Consider the following 17,924-nt stretch of genomic DNA (forward strand, 5'->3'; position numbering starts at 1 on the left):
ATAACGAGCCCCAGTGTGAAGTACACATGTGGCGCTTTAGGTAGACCTCCTGAACGACACATACGAGCGCTTAATGCACTATCGAAATGTTCAGCATGGTTGTCGCCAGTAAGCGTTACAAATGTGTAACACAAGCCAAACACAATTAAGTTGCATCCGCTCAGCAGGGGAAAGCTGCACTCATGGTCGAACGCCTTTCTTCCGCCACTTCGCACTTCGTTTCTCGGTTGGCGAGCATCCGAAGCCGTAGCGAACTTCCGAGGCCCACCAAGCAAACCGCTATGCCCCGGGCGAGCTCCCCCATCGTCGCGTTTCTCACATCGCAGTTGATTGTCGCCACAACCGGCCGCCATTACGTGACGTCAGCGACGCAACACCTGTTTTGCTGTCTGTGCGCACCGCTCGTTGCCCTTTCCACCCGCAACATTCTCGGAGAAGGTCACTTGGTTTTGCTTGTACCACTGCAATATTGGGGGCGAGGGGTTACGGAGTCGCCATACACTGTAAAAAAAATTTGCCTTACTTTACAGAAAATTTGCTGGTAATTTGTGACCGAACACTCTTCCGTAAATTAAGAACGGTCATTTCCGTAGAACGGACAACTGTAAAAAAAGAGACCTTAATACAAGATACGAGTGCTTCTGTATCTAGAAAACGGAAGACTCTGTATTCTGAATCTGTACTATAACCGTTAAAGTACGGTGCTTCTCGTATTCAGAAAACGGAACACACCGTATGCTGAATCTGTGCTATAACCGTTAAAAAACAGGTGCTTGCCGTATTCAGAAAACGAAAGACTCTGTATACTAAATCTGTACTATATCCGTTAAAGTACAGGTGCTTCCCGTATTTCATCTTGCAGAGCATATCCATTCGAAGAATGTGCCATCGGGCACAAAATTGCCCAGGACGTGCGAGAGTCGACCGAATTTCATTGGTGTGCTATTTGCTGGGATCAGCCGTGCCACCATCTGCGTTCGGAATGTGCATACGTGACCCACTGTTTTCAGCGGTCTTGAGCAGAAATGCAATTTGGTCAACGCTCGCACTTCCAGGGTACTTTTGTCCACGATAGTACATCTCCTTTAATGCAAATGTCATGAAGGCAGCTCATAGTCAAAGGAGCAGGCCACCATTGAGAAAATTGTCTTGCTAACACACTGACATGGCTGCAGAGATAAAACACTTTGCACTTTGTGATATGAATGCACTGCATAGCATATATACAAAAAGGTGCAACATTTCAGCCCTCAAGTTCTTAGATCACAGAAGCAACTTTATTTTCTTCAATCACTCGTCTTGCACTTCTTCCTGGTGAAAGTTGTTCTTGACTCCAAACACTTGCAAGGATAAACTTGCTGCTGTTAGGAAAAACAAATAGTATTCGTGAATATCCATCCTAAAGAAAGCGGCAAAAAAGTTTAATCACAGAACACGACAAAGCAGTAACTTCTGTGTTAGAAAAACATGTAAGTAGATCAACATTGTTGGCACAAGGGATGTTGCTGTAGCCAACATTTCGACATAGGTGCTTGTCATTAGGGTAGCAAATGTTTTCCTTGGGTGTGTTGTGGGATTGTGCATATCTCACTGGCCCCTAGCCTCATTGGGGGAGAAGTAACTGGTGCATATAATAGGTCAAGAGAAGCCAAAGTGTTAAAATAAAGGAAGGAAGGGTGTGCTTAGCAGTGGTGATTGTGATGGAGCGGGTATGAGCAATGCTGTCAGTACTTGCCAAGAGTAGGGGTGACCAAAACAGAAAACGATGTACACATGTATGCAGTCATTAATCCAGTAGAACCAATCTTCCCAGAAGACAAAATAGGTATCAAGATAAACAGTTTGCACTTTTGGAAAAGGAAAACGAAGAATTAAGGAAAATAAATTTTGTATCAAGATGCATCTGGTTAAGATCACTGCAAATGGTAAATGAAGGCACATTATGAATATATTTTGTTGAAAGCCGATGAAGAAAATATATATTAACCAAATATTAAAAAATAGGGACATCAAAATTAAACTGGATATGACCATAAAACAGTAAAGAACAGCCTGTGGGAAAAAATGGGATGGATAATATAACCAGGTGCAAGATTGCAAAACGTCGAGTGCTGTTTATATTCATGCTGCTGTTGACGGCTTCAAGTTTCTGTCTTCCTGTGGAACCTTTGTCTTACTTGAACAAGGAAATGGGTCATTTTTTAAACAAGCCAGTTCAAATGCAGTTCAAAGCTTCAGCGGTGTTATAATGAAAGAAAATATTATGGTCAGTTCTCCTGCTCATCTTGAAACTTATTGTGCGCAACAAACAGGGACGAAGAATAGAAGAAACACAATGTTAAGCGCTCGTCCTTGTGTTTCTTCTATTCTTCGTCCTTGTTTGTTGCGCACAATAAGTTTCAAGATGAATTTGTTCCAACTAGGCCGACTCGCAGTCTTGCTTCAGTTCTCCTGGGTGTGCTTTCATTCACCAGTTATTTCCACCGGTGTAAGTTCAAAATTTAATGGTCTAAATGGACCTTAGCTCCTGGCAAACCATTAGCTGGTCTTTTTTTCAACACAGATGCCTGCACATTATATGTGTTGGCAGGAGTGCTAGCGAACTACATTATACTTGTTGCCACAACCAAAGTGAAACTTGGTAACAGTGATTGAAAAAAAAAACCAGCATTCCACAATACTGATTCAAGTCGTCTGGAAAAGTTGCTTCAGTTAACGTACACCCCCTACTCCACCAGACACAATTATTCACCACATTGACTCTCATGGTGTCAACCATGCTATTACAACACTAGGCATCAAGTGAGGAGAATTAGGGGATAAGAGGGCACAATGCTTTTGTTAGAACATCAAATGTGCTTTACATAAATGCTACATTCCAACTAACAAAGGAGAAACCGGTTTGTGAGATAGTGACCAATGCATGCGAAATCTAATGACATTCTGTGCAGCAGAATGTTCGACGATGAGGTGTTATGCGCACAAGTGTACTCTTTCACACAAAATGACATCCTGCATTCAAACCTTGTGCCAAAATTAGAGTTTGAAAAACACCGTAGTGGAAAGCAAAGAGTGCTAAGTTCGTTGAAAATTACTAAAAATTATTCGATTATTCATTATCCTTACTGTTCGTTAAAGATTCACAGATTGTTCCCTATGGGTGCTGTAAACAGGCACCCTGCTTTTACAGTGGTAGCAACAATGATCTGTGGCACAGACAAGAATAAATGCTCATGAAGTTTATGCAAGAGTATATCCTACAAATTACACCCCATTTCACATTCCAATATGGTAGAAGAGGAAGACGAAAAAAACTACTTTCTGGTGGAGGATGCATACCCTAGAATAGAAGAAACAAGTGTACCCTAACCATTGCTGCTGCCGATGCCTGTGCACTAGCAGTTACATATAATATGGCAGTTACAATTGTTTTTCCACAAGCACTGCAAGCTGCGGCCAGTTTACCAGTACACAGCTGTAATAAATTTAGGGCAAGCTAAAGCTCTCTAATGGATTTATCTCATATGACACAATTGGAATGCAATATTCTGCAAATAAGTGAAGCGCGATGTGCCATCCCATACAATGAAACACCTTTGAAGAATCTGAATCACCACCTGCACTCTTAGGCAAAGTTACACCCTTTGGAGTGCCCCTTCTGCCACACAACAATAATCGTTATTTGCCTTGATGCGTTTCCTTTCTTGAAGACGCCACGCCCGCTACTTTGTTGTCAGGAATGCTATCATGCTGATAATGCGCATGCCGTTCGTTACTGGAAAGCACAGGGCTCGCAGCGTTAAAGAAAGAAAATGCATAAAGGCAGATGACAATTATCGTTGTGTGGAAGAAGGGGCACTCCAAAGGGTGTAACTCTGCCTAAGAGTGTGAGCCGTGACGAGGGAAAAGAGTGTGTTCTGTGTAAAGTAGTGAACCTGTATAACCTAAAGCTTTGGAGAATGCATTTAGTATGAGCTGGGAAGGTTCCTAATTTTAATTGCACACAGTGAAAACCTCCATGCAGTTTTGCAAAATGCAAACCCCCTACCTTTTTGTTGTTCAAACGTAATGACACGTAGGGCCATAACATGTACATTATGGGGTTCGTTCCCAAACAATCAAAGTGAATAGCACCACCCTAAGTGTTATGTGCCTTCTTGTTAGTGTCGAATGCTGCGATCGGCAGAGAAACGGATTTCTGGAGCAATATAAAGTATTAGGTACTGTGATCTCAGTTCTTTCACTGCTGTTTAAGCATTATCGGGTCCTATAGTAAAGAAACGAGGAATAAATACATGCATATTTTACGCTACAACCCTCATAAGTATTTAGTAGTCTGGATTATAAAGGATTCCAGATTTACAATGCAGGACAGATTTTATTACACTGAAAGAATGGCATCATGCCAATGATTCTGCATTTGGTGCTATATTTATTTGTATTTATTTCAGTTGGAATGAGTGTGTATCGTCAGCGATATCGCTTGACATGTTTTATATTGACTGTTTTCTAAATTTAGGCAAATTCGTATTCGCAAATAACCTTGTATGACACCAAGAACTTGCTTAGCAGGAGTATTTCTAACATTTGCAAGATATGAGGCTCTTGAATGCATATCTCAGCCTGGGGTACACGCCGCCCCCTAATCTCATCAGCAAGTTTCTGGAACTAATCTACGAGGTTTCATATGATGACTGTAAAGTTGCTTGAATGGGGGAAATAGGGAATTTATAACAGGTGAATTATGCAGCATAACAATGATGTCAGCAAGAAGCAAGCATCAAGAACTATAAAATGAAGACTATAAAATGCAAGAATTATTTGGGATGATTTAAAATTCTGGCATTGGAACGAAATGTCTTTCAATCTATATATAAACTCTGATTATTCACTCTACTACCACTGCCTTCATTAGCAACATTCATAATCATTATCCTATCTATGCCACATCATCCTAGCTAATATTCAAGCCTTCATAAGTTGCTTTTTTTACTGCTAATTCTCTGTGGGAAAGAGGTGTCCGTATGAAGACCATATCATATACTTATTACCCGTTTTTTGATAAATGATAAGGGAAAAACTTCACACCAAAAATGCATTGAGCTTGAGCAAGTTCTGCATTTGATGCTGTTGATTCTTTTTTCCCTTTGCCATCATTGACCCACCTGGTTAGCTAAGTAGACAGAAAAGCTGCAGGAGAAAGGTGGGGGTGCCAAACCAGACTTGTGCCCCAGGGGACCTTTTCACGGTCACTGGAGGAACTGCCTGTGGCCTCGGCATCTTCCTTGAGGGCCACGGCCATGTCTAAGAAACCTTGTCTCCACAGGCTGCACAAAGAAAGATAATTTGCTGAGCTAAGTCTTTTTCTTAAAAGAACCCATTTAAGTTGTATTCGTGGCTTTGCACCACAAAACTGACACATGACTGGCCACTCAAGACACTTTATGTGTATTCGCAGGCTTATTCCTTGGAAAAACACTTTTATGTAGCACACAATGAGTAACAGTAACAAAAAAGTGTATCAGGAGGCTTTCATATTGCTCTACACCTTTTCATTGACACATTTCATTTAATTATTTGAGATATTTAATAACTAATTAAGAATTATGTAATTAGGTAGAATGCACAATATAATCAGAGTATCTCCAGGCGATGGCAAACATTGCCTTCATTTTGTCTAGTTACATCGCATTTACATATTTCTAAATCTTGGTGCACGATAGTTAAGCCACCCTGTAGATCAAAAAACAATATTAAAATTTTCATAATCATCTCTTGCGTGTTATTGGTGGCTATGGCTGCTTCAAGTTATTCTTTCAGTATGGTACAAGCAGTTTTGAAGTGAAATTGTTTTGCATCGAGGGCATGTAATCTAGGCAATCAAGCAAAAGGTCAAGTTGTGTTCACTATTCAGATGTTTAACTAAGAAGCTGCAGGAAAAGGAAACAAGACACAACACCTAATAAACAATGCAAAATTTGAAAATTTAAACTGAACAAGAAACCAGTTTTTGAAAACACAGAAAAAAAGCCAGCAGCTTACATCGAATACACCCTTGCTATGTACTCCAAGTGAAGTTGTTACCGCAATGCTTGGGCACCATATGAACGTAACAATCAACAACTTCGAGCAGAATATTAACACCACTAAATGAACTGGCCTTTGAAGATTCTTGATCTGAAATCCTCAATGACTTGTTCTGGCGTTTAATCTGTCAAGCTCAATCTGTATTCTCAAAAGCTGGCTCTCGGCCATAATTTCTCTAAACGCAACATCAGCTTAAATCTCAAGACAGGGTTGACCTGTAAATAAAGTGGATAATGCATGGCAAACATCATGAACTCTCTTACATGTTAACCAGAGGGTTCACTCATGCAGCCATGAAATTGTGATGCAGACACGATATATTGAAGCTGGTTTTGTGAAGTGTTTCTACTTCCAAGGCTTCTTCAGTTGTGAAAGCTGTCTCCGTTAGCTAAATAAGCGATGAGAATAAAAAAAGAACTTCAACATGCTCGCAATACATTGGCCATTTGCAAGTAAACAGCAGCCTTTTTGGGCGCCCAGGTTGCCTGGTGCAAATCTATTATGCCACAGTACTTGCGTTACCCAGTACCAGCCACTTTAAAATGCAATGTGTTCAGAGCCCTTTCCCTCTCTTTTTCTGCTTTGGAAACAGTTTAACATGTGTTCAGTAGGCGTCGAGAAAGGGGACAGAAAGCACTGTGCACCACTGATTTCTAACATGTTTCGCTGGATGCAGCACACCGCACCGGATGCAGGTGTAGCCAGTGGAAATGCGATGTCATGCAGTCGCTTGTCCTGGAAGCAGGGCATATGGTGGACTAACTAGTGCGTGCGATCAGATAATATTGCTGCCGAAAAACTTTTCTTTGTGGTTTTTCACATTTTAGGAGGTCCCTACATGTCTGGTAAGCACTTTTATGACAATCTGAACCCGTATACGATAGTGCTCTCTTACATCAAGTTTTTTCTGATTTACCAGTGTTTCCATTGCACGCCACTTATGTTAGCGACACTGTAGACACTACAATGGAAAAATTCTGGACACCTCGAAACACTGCTTGGGTAGTTTATGGCACATCAGGCAGGCATGTTAGGGGAAGAAATGCTACACACCCGTGCAACAAAGTGCTGCCGCAAAGTTGTCAAGCACCAACTTCCGGGACAAGGCCGGCTTCAGTCGAGGGCGCTCAATGTGCTGTTCATTCCCTGTAGTAGAGATCAGTGGTGCGGACCCTTTTATACTGGCTGTCTTTTCTGGTCGGAACCTTGGCAACAGCTTCCACCATACTTTTTTTGAACCTGCAACATGTGCAGAGAAAGTCACATCACTGTGCGTTGATTGTATGGCTTTATTGTGCTACACATTCTATCAAATCATTAAAAAATACAGTTCACACATTTTTACTTCTGTATATAGACAGTCTAGTTGCTATACACGCGAAACATTACCATTCCTCTGACAGAATGCAACAATAGAAGCGCACACTGTAAAGCTACACTAAAATTTAAATTGATGTGACACCGTATGAGCATACAGTATGCTTACTGTATGCTTTAGCCCTGTGTCAAGTAAAAGTTAATTGTCAATCATTTATGGTGTATTTCTACTGATTCTGGGTCATCAAACTGTACAATCAATGTTCCAAGTTTACACAATGTTGGCTTTTGATTGCCTATGTGATCCGTTTCCTACTTACGCATGCAGTAATCCCACTGTATTAAGGAAAAAGAGAATAGGAAATGCCGTGATAATCTTCTACATTTGATGAGGGCAGGAGCAAGCTACATAAATACTCAGTTTTCACACAGCTTAATTATTCAGCAAGTAATAAAGAGCTATCCTGTGTACCTCTGCATGACCAATAAAATCTGACTACTTGACACTGCACTAAGGCTGCCGCTTGCTACTGTTCGGCAGTTCAGCTTTGGTTTTCTGATATACAGAACTGTTTAGGTACCAGTAGTTTACTTTGCGATAAAATGGAGCTTGGAGCACTGGTCATTTGCACATAAATAATGCGACAGCAAATATAACACAAGGATAGGAATATGGGTCTCTTGGAAAAAGTACATACACATTATGATTATAATGCGATGTGATGCCACAATGAAACAGAAAGCAACGCATAGAAGTGGACGGCGCTTCCATGCCACCAAGGTTATTGGACAGACAGTACTTCAGAAGTGCCCGCAACACAATGTGTTGGCGGGCTAGTTGGTGTGAATCCATAAATACTTTGTTAAGCGCAAAACAATGGACACAAGAAAGACGACCAGCACAAGGCGCTACACTTAACTGACATCACTTTATTGCGTCGCTCCTTTATAAATAGTAGAATCTAGAAGAACATCCGCAGTGAGCACCATGTGCAGAGACCACCAACAACCAATCACAAGAGCGTACTCATGCGACGGGATCCAAAAAACCATATTGAGCACTGCACAAGGTTAAAGAAGGCACACTAATGCACTGTGACCCCAATGACTGTATGAAGAAAGCTTCCGATAACTCTCAGGCAGTGGTATCACAGCACTTTTTCAAAATCGTAATATCACGAAACATGGCTTTGCACTTCCATATTTTACAATGTTGAGCCAAATGGGAACCTGTGCCTGTTGGTATGGATCGCTTAGGTTCGCAATGTTTCGTGATGCTACGATTTTGAAAAAAGAGCCGTGATACCACCGCCAGAGAGTTATCGGAAGTTTCTTCATACAGTCATTGGGGTCACAGTGCATTATGTGCTTTCTTTAACCTTGTAAAGTGCTCAATATGGTTTTTTTTTATTCTGTCGCATGAGTGTGCTTTTTTGATCAGATGTTGGTGGTTCCTGCACATGGTGTTCACAGCAAATGTTCTTCTAGATTCTGCTGTCTACAAAGGAGGGACGCAATAAAGTGATGTCAGTTGAGAGTAGCGCCTTGTTCTGTCGTCTTTCTTGTGTCCGTTGTTTTGTGCTAAAAAAGCAATGATGTATTCCTTGTGTGTGTTTGAAGACAGCTCCACACGCAGTAGCGTATCCAGTATTGCTGCCCAGTGGTTTAGCTCGCCGCAGTTTGAAGTGCCACAAAACATAAGGAGAGAAACCTGCATTATAGTCTTGTTGCAAACAAGAATATAACGTGAAGTGCATTCTGAGGCCAGAAACTATAAAAAAAAATTTCATGATGCACCGCTGTGCAAGGTTTTATAGCAAAGTCAAATACATTTAGTGTAAATATGACACTATGATGGTGCACAATGGTGGTAATCTGTAATAATATAAAAGGTGCCTTAATGTTACAACAAAAGCTGACATTACTTAATAATAGCCCTGTAAAATTTAGCATGCAGGGGCACCGCTTGGTTAAACAATAGTGATGTATTGTCTATGTACACAAGTATTACCCACGCATTTCTGCCATTCTCTAAATGGCATAAATGAATGGGTAATACTTGTATACATAGATATTACATCTCTATTGTTTAACCAAGTGGGTAAACTATGTCTGCCTGACACAAAACTAGAATTAAACCATAAATTATATATAGTCACCCTAACAGTAACACCTCATTTGAACTTCACAGTAAGTAGACGCCTGTTGATGCCAGCCTCCCCCAATGCTAAACTGTGCTGCATGCTCTACAGAGAAATTATAGTGGTATCACTCAACTCTGAAGCAATTCAGGACTGCAGCACTGTAGAAGACATCTACAAATGTCCCATTTCATGTATAACAGCCTGAATTGCTTGCACATCTTACCAAGTGTAAATTAAAATTTCTTTTTGTTTAGCATTTTTGCCTGCTAGACCACAATCCAATGTCATCAATATATTAACATATTACCTCAAAGAACCTAATTTGGCTTATAGATTAACACCTTTGCATACTGCCACAGCTGCACTCTGTCATATGCGTTGCAATCATAAAGGAGTGCTGGTCCACCAGCACTCCAATGTCACTAACAGTGATCACCTACACAGCTAAGTAAACGGTCATGATTAAGGTGGCAAATAGCTATGAGAAAAAAAAATCCACTCACCTTGAGAGCTATAATACTGCAATAACTTGAGAGAGATGGACCCATTGCAGGCAGCAGACCTCTTCTTAGCTCCAGCACAACAGCAACTTGCCTTTCAGTAAAAGAAAAGGATTGATTAGTAATGATAAGTTACCTTGTTTTTGCTGAGTATCAATACAATCTGACTTTCATGCATATCCACTCTCCGATTTAGTAATACAACTGAATTATTCGTCAAATAAAAGAGCCTATGATGATACCATTCGCTTCTCTTGTATGTCCAAATTTTTTCGCACTGATACCCCGTTTACTGCTTGCTTAGTGGCACGAATGCTTTGACTGCCCAGACATCATTCGAAGGAACACGTCTTGCTGCACCGCAAACGGTGCAGCAAGACGTTTTTTTCTGGTCACAATTAAAACGTGCACCCAAGCAAGAAAGTAACGATCACAGGTAGTGAGCGACTGCTATTGCCTCGAACGTGTATTTCCGTATTTTAACAGAAGTTCTTGTATCGGATACAGTATGCTCTCAAGCCAATACAAGCGTCAATACAAGAGCTCAACTGAACGCAGTTTTATTCTACGCTTTTAACGCGAGTGAACAAAAGGTTAGAAGTACCTCACGGAAATTGCGATCGAGCCTATCGCGCTACGACTGGAATCGATCTGAAAAGATAGGTTGATCCCTTTCCCCATTCATGCGTGATTTTTGCCCTAAGACGTTGCATAGTGGTCTTTTGAAACAATATTTCTGTTCGCGACACCGGCTTACCACACATCATTTTAACACCTACGTTATGCAAACCAAATAAGATTAAAATGGGCTTACCTCATGAGCAAGTTACGAGCGCGCGTAGACTGTTGAACACCCGTTGAGAGCAAGCAGGCTATCCGTGTCCAAGCGCATACGTGCACCCAAACACAGGACAACTTCTTCGATGCCGCAGCGAGCAGAGTTTTGTACACGAAGTGAATGACATCCAGCGCAAATATCTCCGCGCGATGACGGCAAATAACGAGCGCACAAGCGTACACAACACAGCAACAAATTCGGAACTTTGCCAATTCGAATGTGCCGAGACCCAAGCAGCGTAACCATCCATCGTTTCTGTTCTTCGCTCCCGATGCGTCAATCTCTCTTCCTTGGGGTCTTGCTCCACCCTTGAGTACAAATCAAGAGATATTTACGGCGAATTAACAACATTTACAACACGACTCGAAAAATGCCGGCTGACTACACACGTGCATCTCCGTCTGCCACTCCTAACGGACGCGCAGCGCGCGCTGCCCCCTGGTGCCGCACTCTGAGCGCGGAGAACCGAACAGAATCGGTTTCGTTTTCGCATTTGTGCTCTTGTTACTGGAACTGCAATATAATTGCTTGACAATTAAATGAATTCTAAAGGAGGAGAACGCTTTCTCTCCCACAAGTTAGTGCGTTTTATACAAAGGGAGAGAGAATTCAAAAGGCAGAAAAGCAGGGAGGTCAACCAAAGCATTCGCTACTGGCGATAGCAAACCCCTGTGCTACAATGAAGTGCAAAGCAGTGCACTGCGATGCGTCCATAAGCTCGAGTACAGCGATAATTTGGGCGGGTTGGTGCATGTAATGAACGGGTAAATAATGAGTTGTGTCATAACATTACCCATGCATAAAGCACGTGGAACTAATGGTGTTGCATTCTAGGTCAAAAAGAAATAAAGCTTGAATCGTTACATCTCGACACTGGGCATTCTTTCTTTCCGAAATATTTTTTTCTTCTTTTTGACAGTATACACAGTACTAGCACGGTAATAGGTCCTTCATCTTCAGTCACCTTCCAGTAGTTTACATACATGTCGGTGCATGTTCGCGTTCTTTATTCTACCGTACAAGAACGAGCGCGCTTACCGGTCTTGTTTCAAGATGAAGCGCCAAATGTTTGCGATTACATCTTACCGCAAGAATTAACACATGAACAGTGAAGATTATGCGTAATCGATTTGTCTCAATGAATGGGTAGTTATTGTCAGAGACGAGATATTTTGTAAATATCATGGGAATGAGTTCAACCAACTACATTGCAGTTCAGCAGTGCCCTTTGACACTTGGGTTAATTGCTTGCCGCATTCGAAAATTTCCTCCGACCGTTGTACTTGGATCTATAGGCCGCCAGTCCCCTTCGAGACCATTTATTGCCAAATGTAAGCGCAGTTACGGTCATTATACCACTCCCTGCGTTTCGGTACTGATTTAGAGTGCGCACAATTTTTGGCGTATAGAGCACCAATGTCATTCCCAGTGCACCAGCACCTGAGTGCCGCAAGCTTGTTTACGTATGCACGTATGTCCCCGGCTCTTCATTCACCCAAACATATATGCTGCGTTATTAACTACAAAGCGCTTAATTTGAGAACATTGCGAGAACACGCATATATTTGCGCATATGATCAGCGTTACTAAGCCCATATGCGCGGCAAACTGCGACCGGAATAGAAGATGCGTATGTATATTTATACGATCTGTTATTGCAGCTTTTGGTAGAAGGCTAGCTCTCACATTTTGTACGCAACTTCATAATGCGTAGAGTTTGCGTGTTCACTAAAGTATTGTTAGCTGAAACTTTATGAGTACGAGCGCTCATTCAGACAGCTTAAATTTTCTCACAATATACGGATGTTCACATAACAAAAATACGGAATTCTCTCTGTTTCGTCCAAAACAGTGTATAGCCGTTATATGATTACAGTGAAAATGTCCGTAAAGCTGAATACGGAGAGCACTTTCCGTATATTAACGGCAGATTTTGCCGTATTTTTGAAATATGACATACTTTCCGTATTTTTATCTGCAGTTCTCCGTATAATGACAGAAATCCCCCGTAAAATTACGGAAATTTTTTACAGTGTACGTCGAAAGCGCCTCCCTTGCTTAGTATGAGGGATCACGCGGCGCGCTTACGGCGCTCAATAAAAATGCCACTTGGCAACCCTCCTGGACATTTATGTAGGTACCCTCAAAACGAGGGAAGTTTTTGACTGTGTATATAATAATCTTGGGCAGAGTGAAAGCAAATAATCCTTTACAGACGCTATCTCTTTACCGAATACCTACAGTGAACGCCACTACGCGCGGTCGCCGTGATGGAGTCTTCCAAACCGGCTTCTTGCGTGAAAGGTAGGCAAACGCAGCAAGTAAACTATGTGAAATATGTTCTTATTGTGGGCTGTCTATATAACCAAATGAGGCATAGCAGAATGAAGCCTCAGTGCAGCGATCGTACGGGTTCGCAGCGACCGACTGCGCGTCTGCATGCATATCCGCGCACAATGTTTTGCTTTCGCTGTGAGCGCGTTTTCGTGCCTTTACGTGAGCTTTAGGCCGCGGCATATGAGCATGTGACAGTACACTAGCAACCATTGTTGCGTGGACGCTATCACACCTGTTCAAAAATAATTTCGTTATGGAGACTTCGACGCCTACGGCGACTGTGATGTGCCGTCCAACGACTCAATCTTGTTTTGTCTTCTAAATTCTTAGACATTTCAACATTATTTCTCAAGTTACGTCGCACTGTATGTTTATCGGTCTTCTCAACGTGCGATTTCCCTCTGCTTCTTTTTTGTAATCTAGTGCATTAATTCATAACACAAACATGACCATATGCCATGCCTTTCTTTAACGTGCGTCTTACCGCTCCCTTTCTGTTCCAGTGAACTTGCCAGTATCTAGCATCAACAAGCTCATAGGCAAACCGTCCTGACATTTGCCGGGCAGCGGGTGCGGGCGAGTGTGTCAGAGGGCGTTTTCTGCTACTCACCGAACATCGCGCAGTCCCGGCGCCGCAGTAAAAACCTTCCTCGCGTGTGTGCTTGCTGCATACCCGAGTTGTTGCCGATCGCTGTTTGCCGGTTCTAAGTTTCGCCAGCCAAGCTTCACGTAGCTCCTTGCCCCGCGGCTACGTGTGAATAAGGCTGACACCGGGCTCCGTTCCGTACGTCCGGCACTGCGGCACCGAGCAGTAGCCTACCATGCTGCACGCCTCCAAAGGCAGCCACTGACTATTATACTAGTTTCACAGGTTGTCAAATTCACAACCAAGGCGGTAAAGCCTCACCACTCAATCAGAACCGTGGCGCTGGTAGGACTTAAAACTTTCGTCTTTAGCTCGCTTCAGCGCTCCCGAAGCAGCCGATGCGGTTGCTGTGTCCACGTGATCCCTCATGCCACGTCGCACTGACGGTGGCGCCAGCTTTTCCACAGGTGGAGCTTGCCCCCAATAGTCGGATACAACTCAAGTCTGAATTGAAGCCCCGCTCTTGACCCCATAGCCGCCAGCGCCTGTTCCTCAGCGAGGCTGCAAATAGTTCGTAATTCAAACTCTCCCTGTTGCGTATATAAGGTGGTAACCACAAAAATAAATTGGTAAGCGCGTAATTTTATACGTTTTAAGTCGTCTGATAAAGTGGAACGGTGAAAGCTTAATTCTTTATTTAACTGAAATGAAATGCTTTCTTCGCTGCAATCATTTACTGTCAAGTTTCACTTCAGTTGGCATTAAAGTTTTATGAGCAACATGGCTCAGCAGTTGTATGAATTGTACCGCGCAATTTTGAACAGTGAAATGCGCAGACTCTATACACTTTCTTCATGTCTGTTGCGCACCGCATCGCTTCCGCCAATGAAAAGACTGTTCAAGAACAGCAGACGCTCCGTAGTTATAAAGAACGACGCCATTTTGAAAAACCTCGCATGGCGACTACTATGTTTGCATGTGTGATTCGCTAGCGGAGTAACACTACGTCGCGCAGTCCGTGTGCCTTGGTTGCGAGCTGCTGTTTCTTTTAAATTGTATCGTACTATAGACGCCGTGTTTCTTTCTTCAAGGCCATCGTGCAGCGAGCCACTTAAGGCTTTCGCCTGGAAAAAGCTTGATTTTCCCTGAAGTATTCCAGTTGGAATTACACAAAGCGGTTGTCAGCGAATCTAAAGAGCTGAGTGCGTATAAATAATTACTTAGTTACTGAAATAATTTTATTTACCTATCTTTGATATAACGCAAATAATTAAAGCTTCTGAATAATAAATAAATAAAATCATTGCACTGTTTGTTTGCATTACTCATATTACCTAATTGAATAATTAGGTAATATGATGCTATCTCAGCCAGGATCCCATACCAACGCAGTTCCTGATTGTTCTGAACTGATTGTGATTTAATAACCGTGCAAAGGCAGTCATTCAGACAATGTAGAGCTTGAAGAAGAAATTAGCTCTCTTGTTGAACCTTGTGATGGCTCCAGCTGGGAAACCATAGTAAATGATTTGGACAAGGCCGTCGAAGCAGGGAGGTGTTAGCATTGACGTGTTAGCAGTTAAAAAGCAGATTCTTAAACGCGACTTAGGCAAAGTGCCGTAGCGCATCCATCGGAAGTGGTGCGTGATGTGACAGTCCTATCTCTTGTGGCGCCATCTCGTGACTTTGGACGTTGGGCGCGGCAGCCATGAGTCCTCTTTGAACACACCACCCAATATTCAAGTACATTACATCGGTAATGCGGCTACCTCATGGCCTTGAATTCTGGCAAAATACGTATATAGAGATATCCAAAAACGAGCGCCTTCCACTGTCGCAGTGCACGAGCTGCCCTGGCGTCTATCTGCACATTTATGAACGCGGGACACGGATAAATTTTGAGGTGGTAATTATTCTCGAGAATGTGGCGCCGTTGCGATCTCGGAGGCCACGCTCACGAGAAGTGGACCTGTGCCTGCAACCGCCAGACGTCGCAGGCTTTGCGTTTTGCATAACCGGCGAAACAACCTTGTTCATGAAACCAAATCATAGGCAAGGTACCAGAAACTTTTCGCGCTGGCTGGCAGCAACAACTAATTATATGAAGTTTAATGAGCAGGAAAGTATAGCTAAAGCGCCAGAATTTCGCAATCTTTCTCTTTACAAAGGGTGTTTTCGGCTGACATTCATAAAGGAAACAGTTCTCATACCAGGCGTTGATCATGTACCACATTCTATTTATCATTAGTAAATGTGTTTGTACAGCGAGTACTTCTAACCAAATCGAGAACCAATATTTGAGATAAACTTTGAGAATGGAACCTGAAATGGAATATTTTGAATTTCTAAACAAATGCAAGTAAAAGGTTCCTCGGGGGTCACTTAGGCACGAAAACGCTTCTTCGCCTTAAGTGGCAGAGTTGATGCCTTCAACAGCCGAATTTCAGGTCACCGCAGAGGATTTTATGTCACAAAGAAAGCAAAGCTGATATTATTCTGCACCACTAGAAATTTCTTTTATAAAATGCACACACGGGGAGAGCGGAAAAATAAGTTGCTGTCCGTAAATCAAGAAGCCACGTCTTGCGCTCCCTGAGGCTAGGCGTGCTTACTTAACGACAGGAAACTGTCGTTGCTGCTGCGTCTGTAGGATCTGCTTCATCTGGGTAACTCCTGCGGTTAACGTGCAGTAGTTGCCAGCAAAGAGATGAAGACTAAGATCGAAGAAGCGCTCGTGTGCTTGTTGTTCCGCGATATTACCTAAACATATGTTTCCTTTTGTTTTGCCTACTCTTATCCAAGTCACAAAATTATGCAGAAGAATGCGCACTTCAATCCGTGCTTTCGTATGCAGAGTGGACGAACTACTGCTGTCCTTTATATTATTTCACCGGAAGAAGTACTCGATAACATTGACTGGAAATAAATAGGTGACAAAAAGCACGCGCTATTCGATTTGTGTTCTAAAATTTCATTATTCGCGCGCCCTTTATTATTCGTGTGTCCTCGATTAAATGGAAAATGCGTGATGCCCGAGGACGAAGTGTTGCATTAGGATTTGATTTAAATTTGGCCTCTGAAGACGAATTGAGATGTGCTTATTCGTATAAAAGAACTACGTTAGGTTACCTGGCCCTCATTAATGACCCCGTGCAATCTGTTCCAATTGTGTAGTGCCAGATTTAATACCTTGCTCTACTAGCCTAACAGAATGATTTGGGAGTATGGTCCCAGGACCGGAAAACACAAAGCCCTTCGTTCGTAATAACTGTTCGTCAATGGGCGGGTGCTCGAGCAAAACGCGTTCACTTTCACCATTGAGTGGCGCCTCTTTTTTGGAGGCGTTGTATGATACGTACAACTTGATTAAGGTGGGACGGTCATCTAGCTTGGGTCAGGTTTGGAGTAGCCTACACTAAGGTCATCGCAGTAATACCCGTGAAAGTGTGCGTCTTAACAGAGTTATGTTGGCCGATGCATTATCCCAGCTTGGCGCCGCTGAAAACGAGCAACTTGACGCTGACCGTTACTTAGTCGGAGTTGTTCAGGGTGTGAACACTTCAGTGGCCTTCAGTCACATTTAGGTACGTTTATGCTCCCGGAGTACCATCTAATAGTTAACCTGCGGGACGTTTACTGCCATAATGTACATGGTGAAGCACCGTAAAATTTACATGTTATTGCGCTATCCCATCTCCTTGTGCAGCCTCCCTTACGTCTTCCCACTATACCGATTGTCTTTCTACTGGATGGCACTGTCTGGTGAGCTACTCACAATTATTCTGGGCACAATCTTCAGCCTAGCCACAGGTAAGTGCTCTCTTGAGTTTTGAGCTAGTTAAGGTCGTATATTGTGCGGAAAGGTCTGATTGATTGCTTAGTTATTTGAAAATGTGGTTATCATGACCTCAATGAATACTCCTTTTTTGTGAGTTTTCATACGCTGCCGGTGGGCTATAGAAACCGCGTCTTACCGTAGGATCTCTGCAGCTGACAGCAGTTCAGAAATGCATTGTTGTGGTCTGCTAATGAGGGGCTACCTTTTCTGCCAGAAATTTTGTGCCAAAGCGCCGCTGAATTTCCTGACGACTTACTCTTTACAGCGCAGTGTACTT

General features: G+C 42.6%; 1 protein-coding gene and 1 long non-coding RNA gene across 2 annotated transcripts in view; one reads left to right on the forward strand and one right to left on the reverse strand.

Annotated features, from left to right (window-relative positions):
- The window catches only part of LOC135921730 (sodium-coupled monocarboxylate transporter 1-like), a 157,432-nt gene that overhangs the window by 122,722 nt on the left and 16,786 nt on the right, over window positions 1–17,924 (forward strand). The window contains exon 15 of the mRNA XM_065456027.2: window positions 17,516–17,619. Within this exon, the coding sequence (XP_065312099.1) occupies window positions 17,516–17,619 (104 nt within the window). The remainder of the gene's footprint in view (window positions 1–17,515; window positions 17,620–17,924) is intronic.
- On the reverse strand, window positions 1,256–7,214 carry LOC135921726 (uncharacterized). Its single transcript, XR_010570591.2, has 3 exons — window positions 7,141–7,214; window positions 5,166–5,327; window positions 1,256–1,361 (listed from the first exon to the last, which is right to left on the reverse strand). It is a non-coding gene; the product is annotated as an uncharacterized lncRNA (long non-coding RNA).

The sequence above is a fragment of the Dermacentor albipictus genome, chromosome 8 (assembly GCF_038994185.2).
Source record: "Dermacentor albipictus isolate Rhodes 1998 colony chromosome 8, USDA_Dalb.pri_finalv2, whole genome shotgun sequence".
NCBI lineage: Eukaryota > Metazoa > Arthropoda > Arachnida > Ixodida > Ixodidae > Dermacentor > Dermacentor albipictus.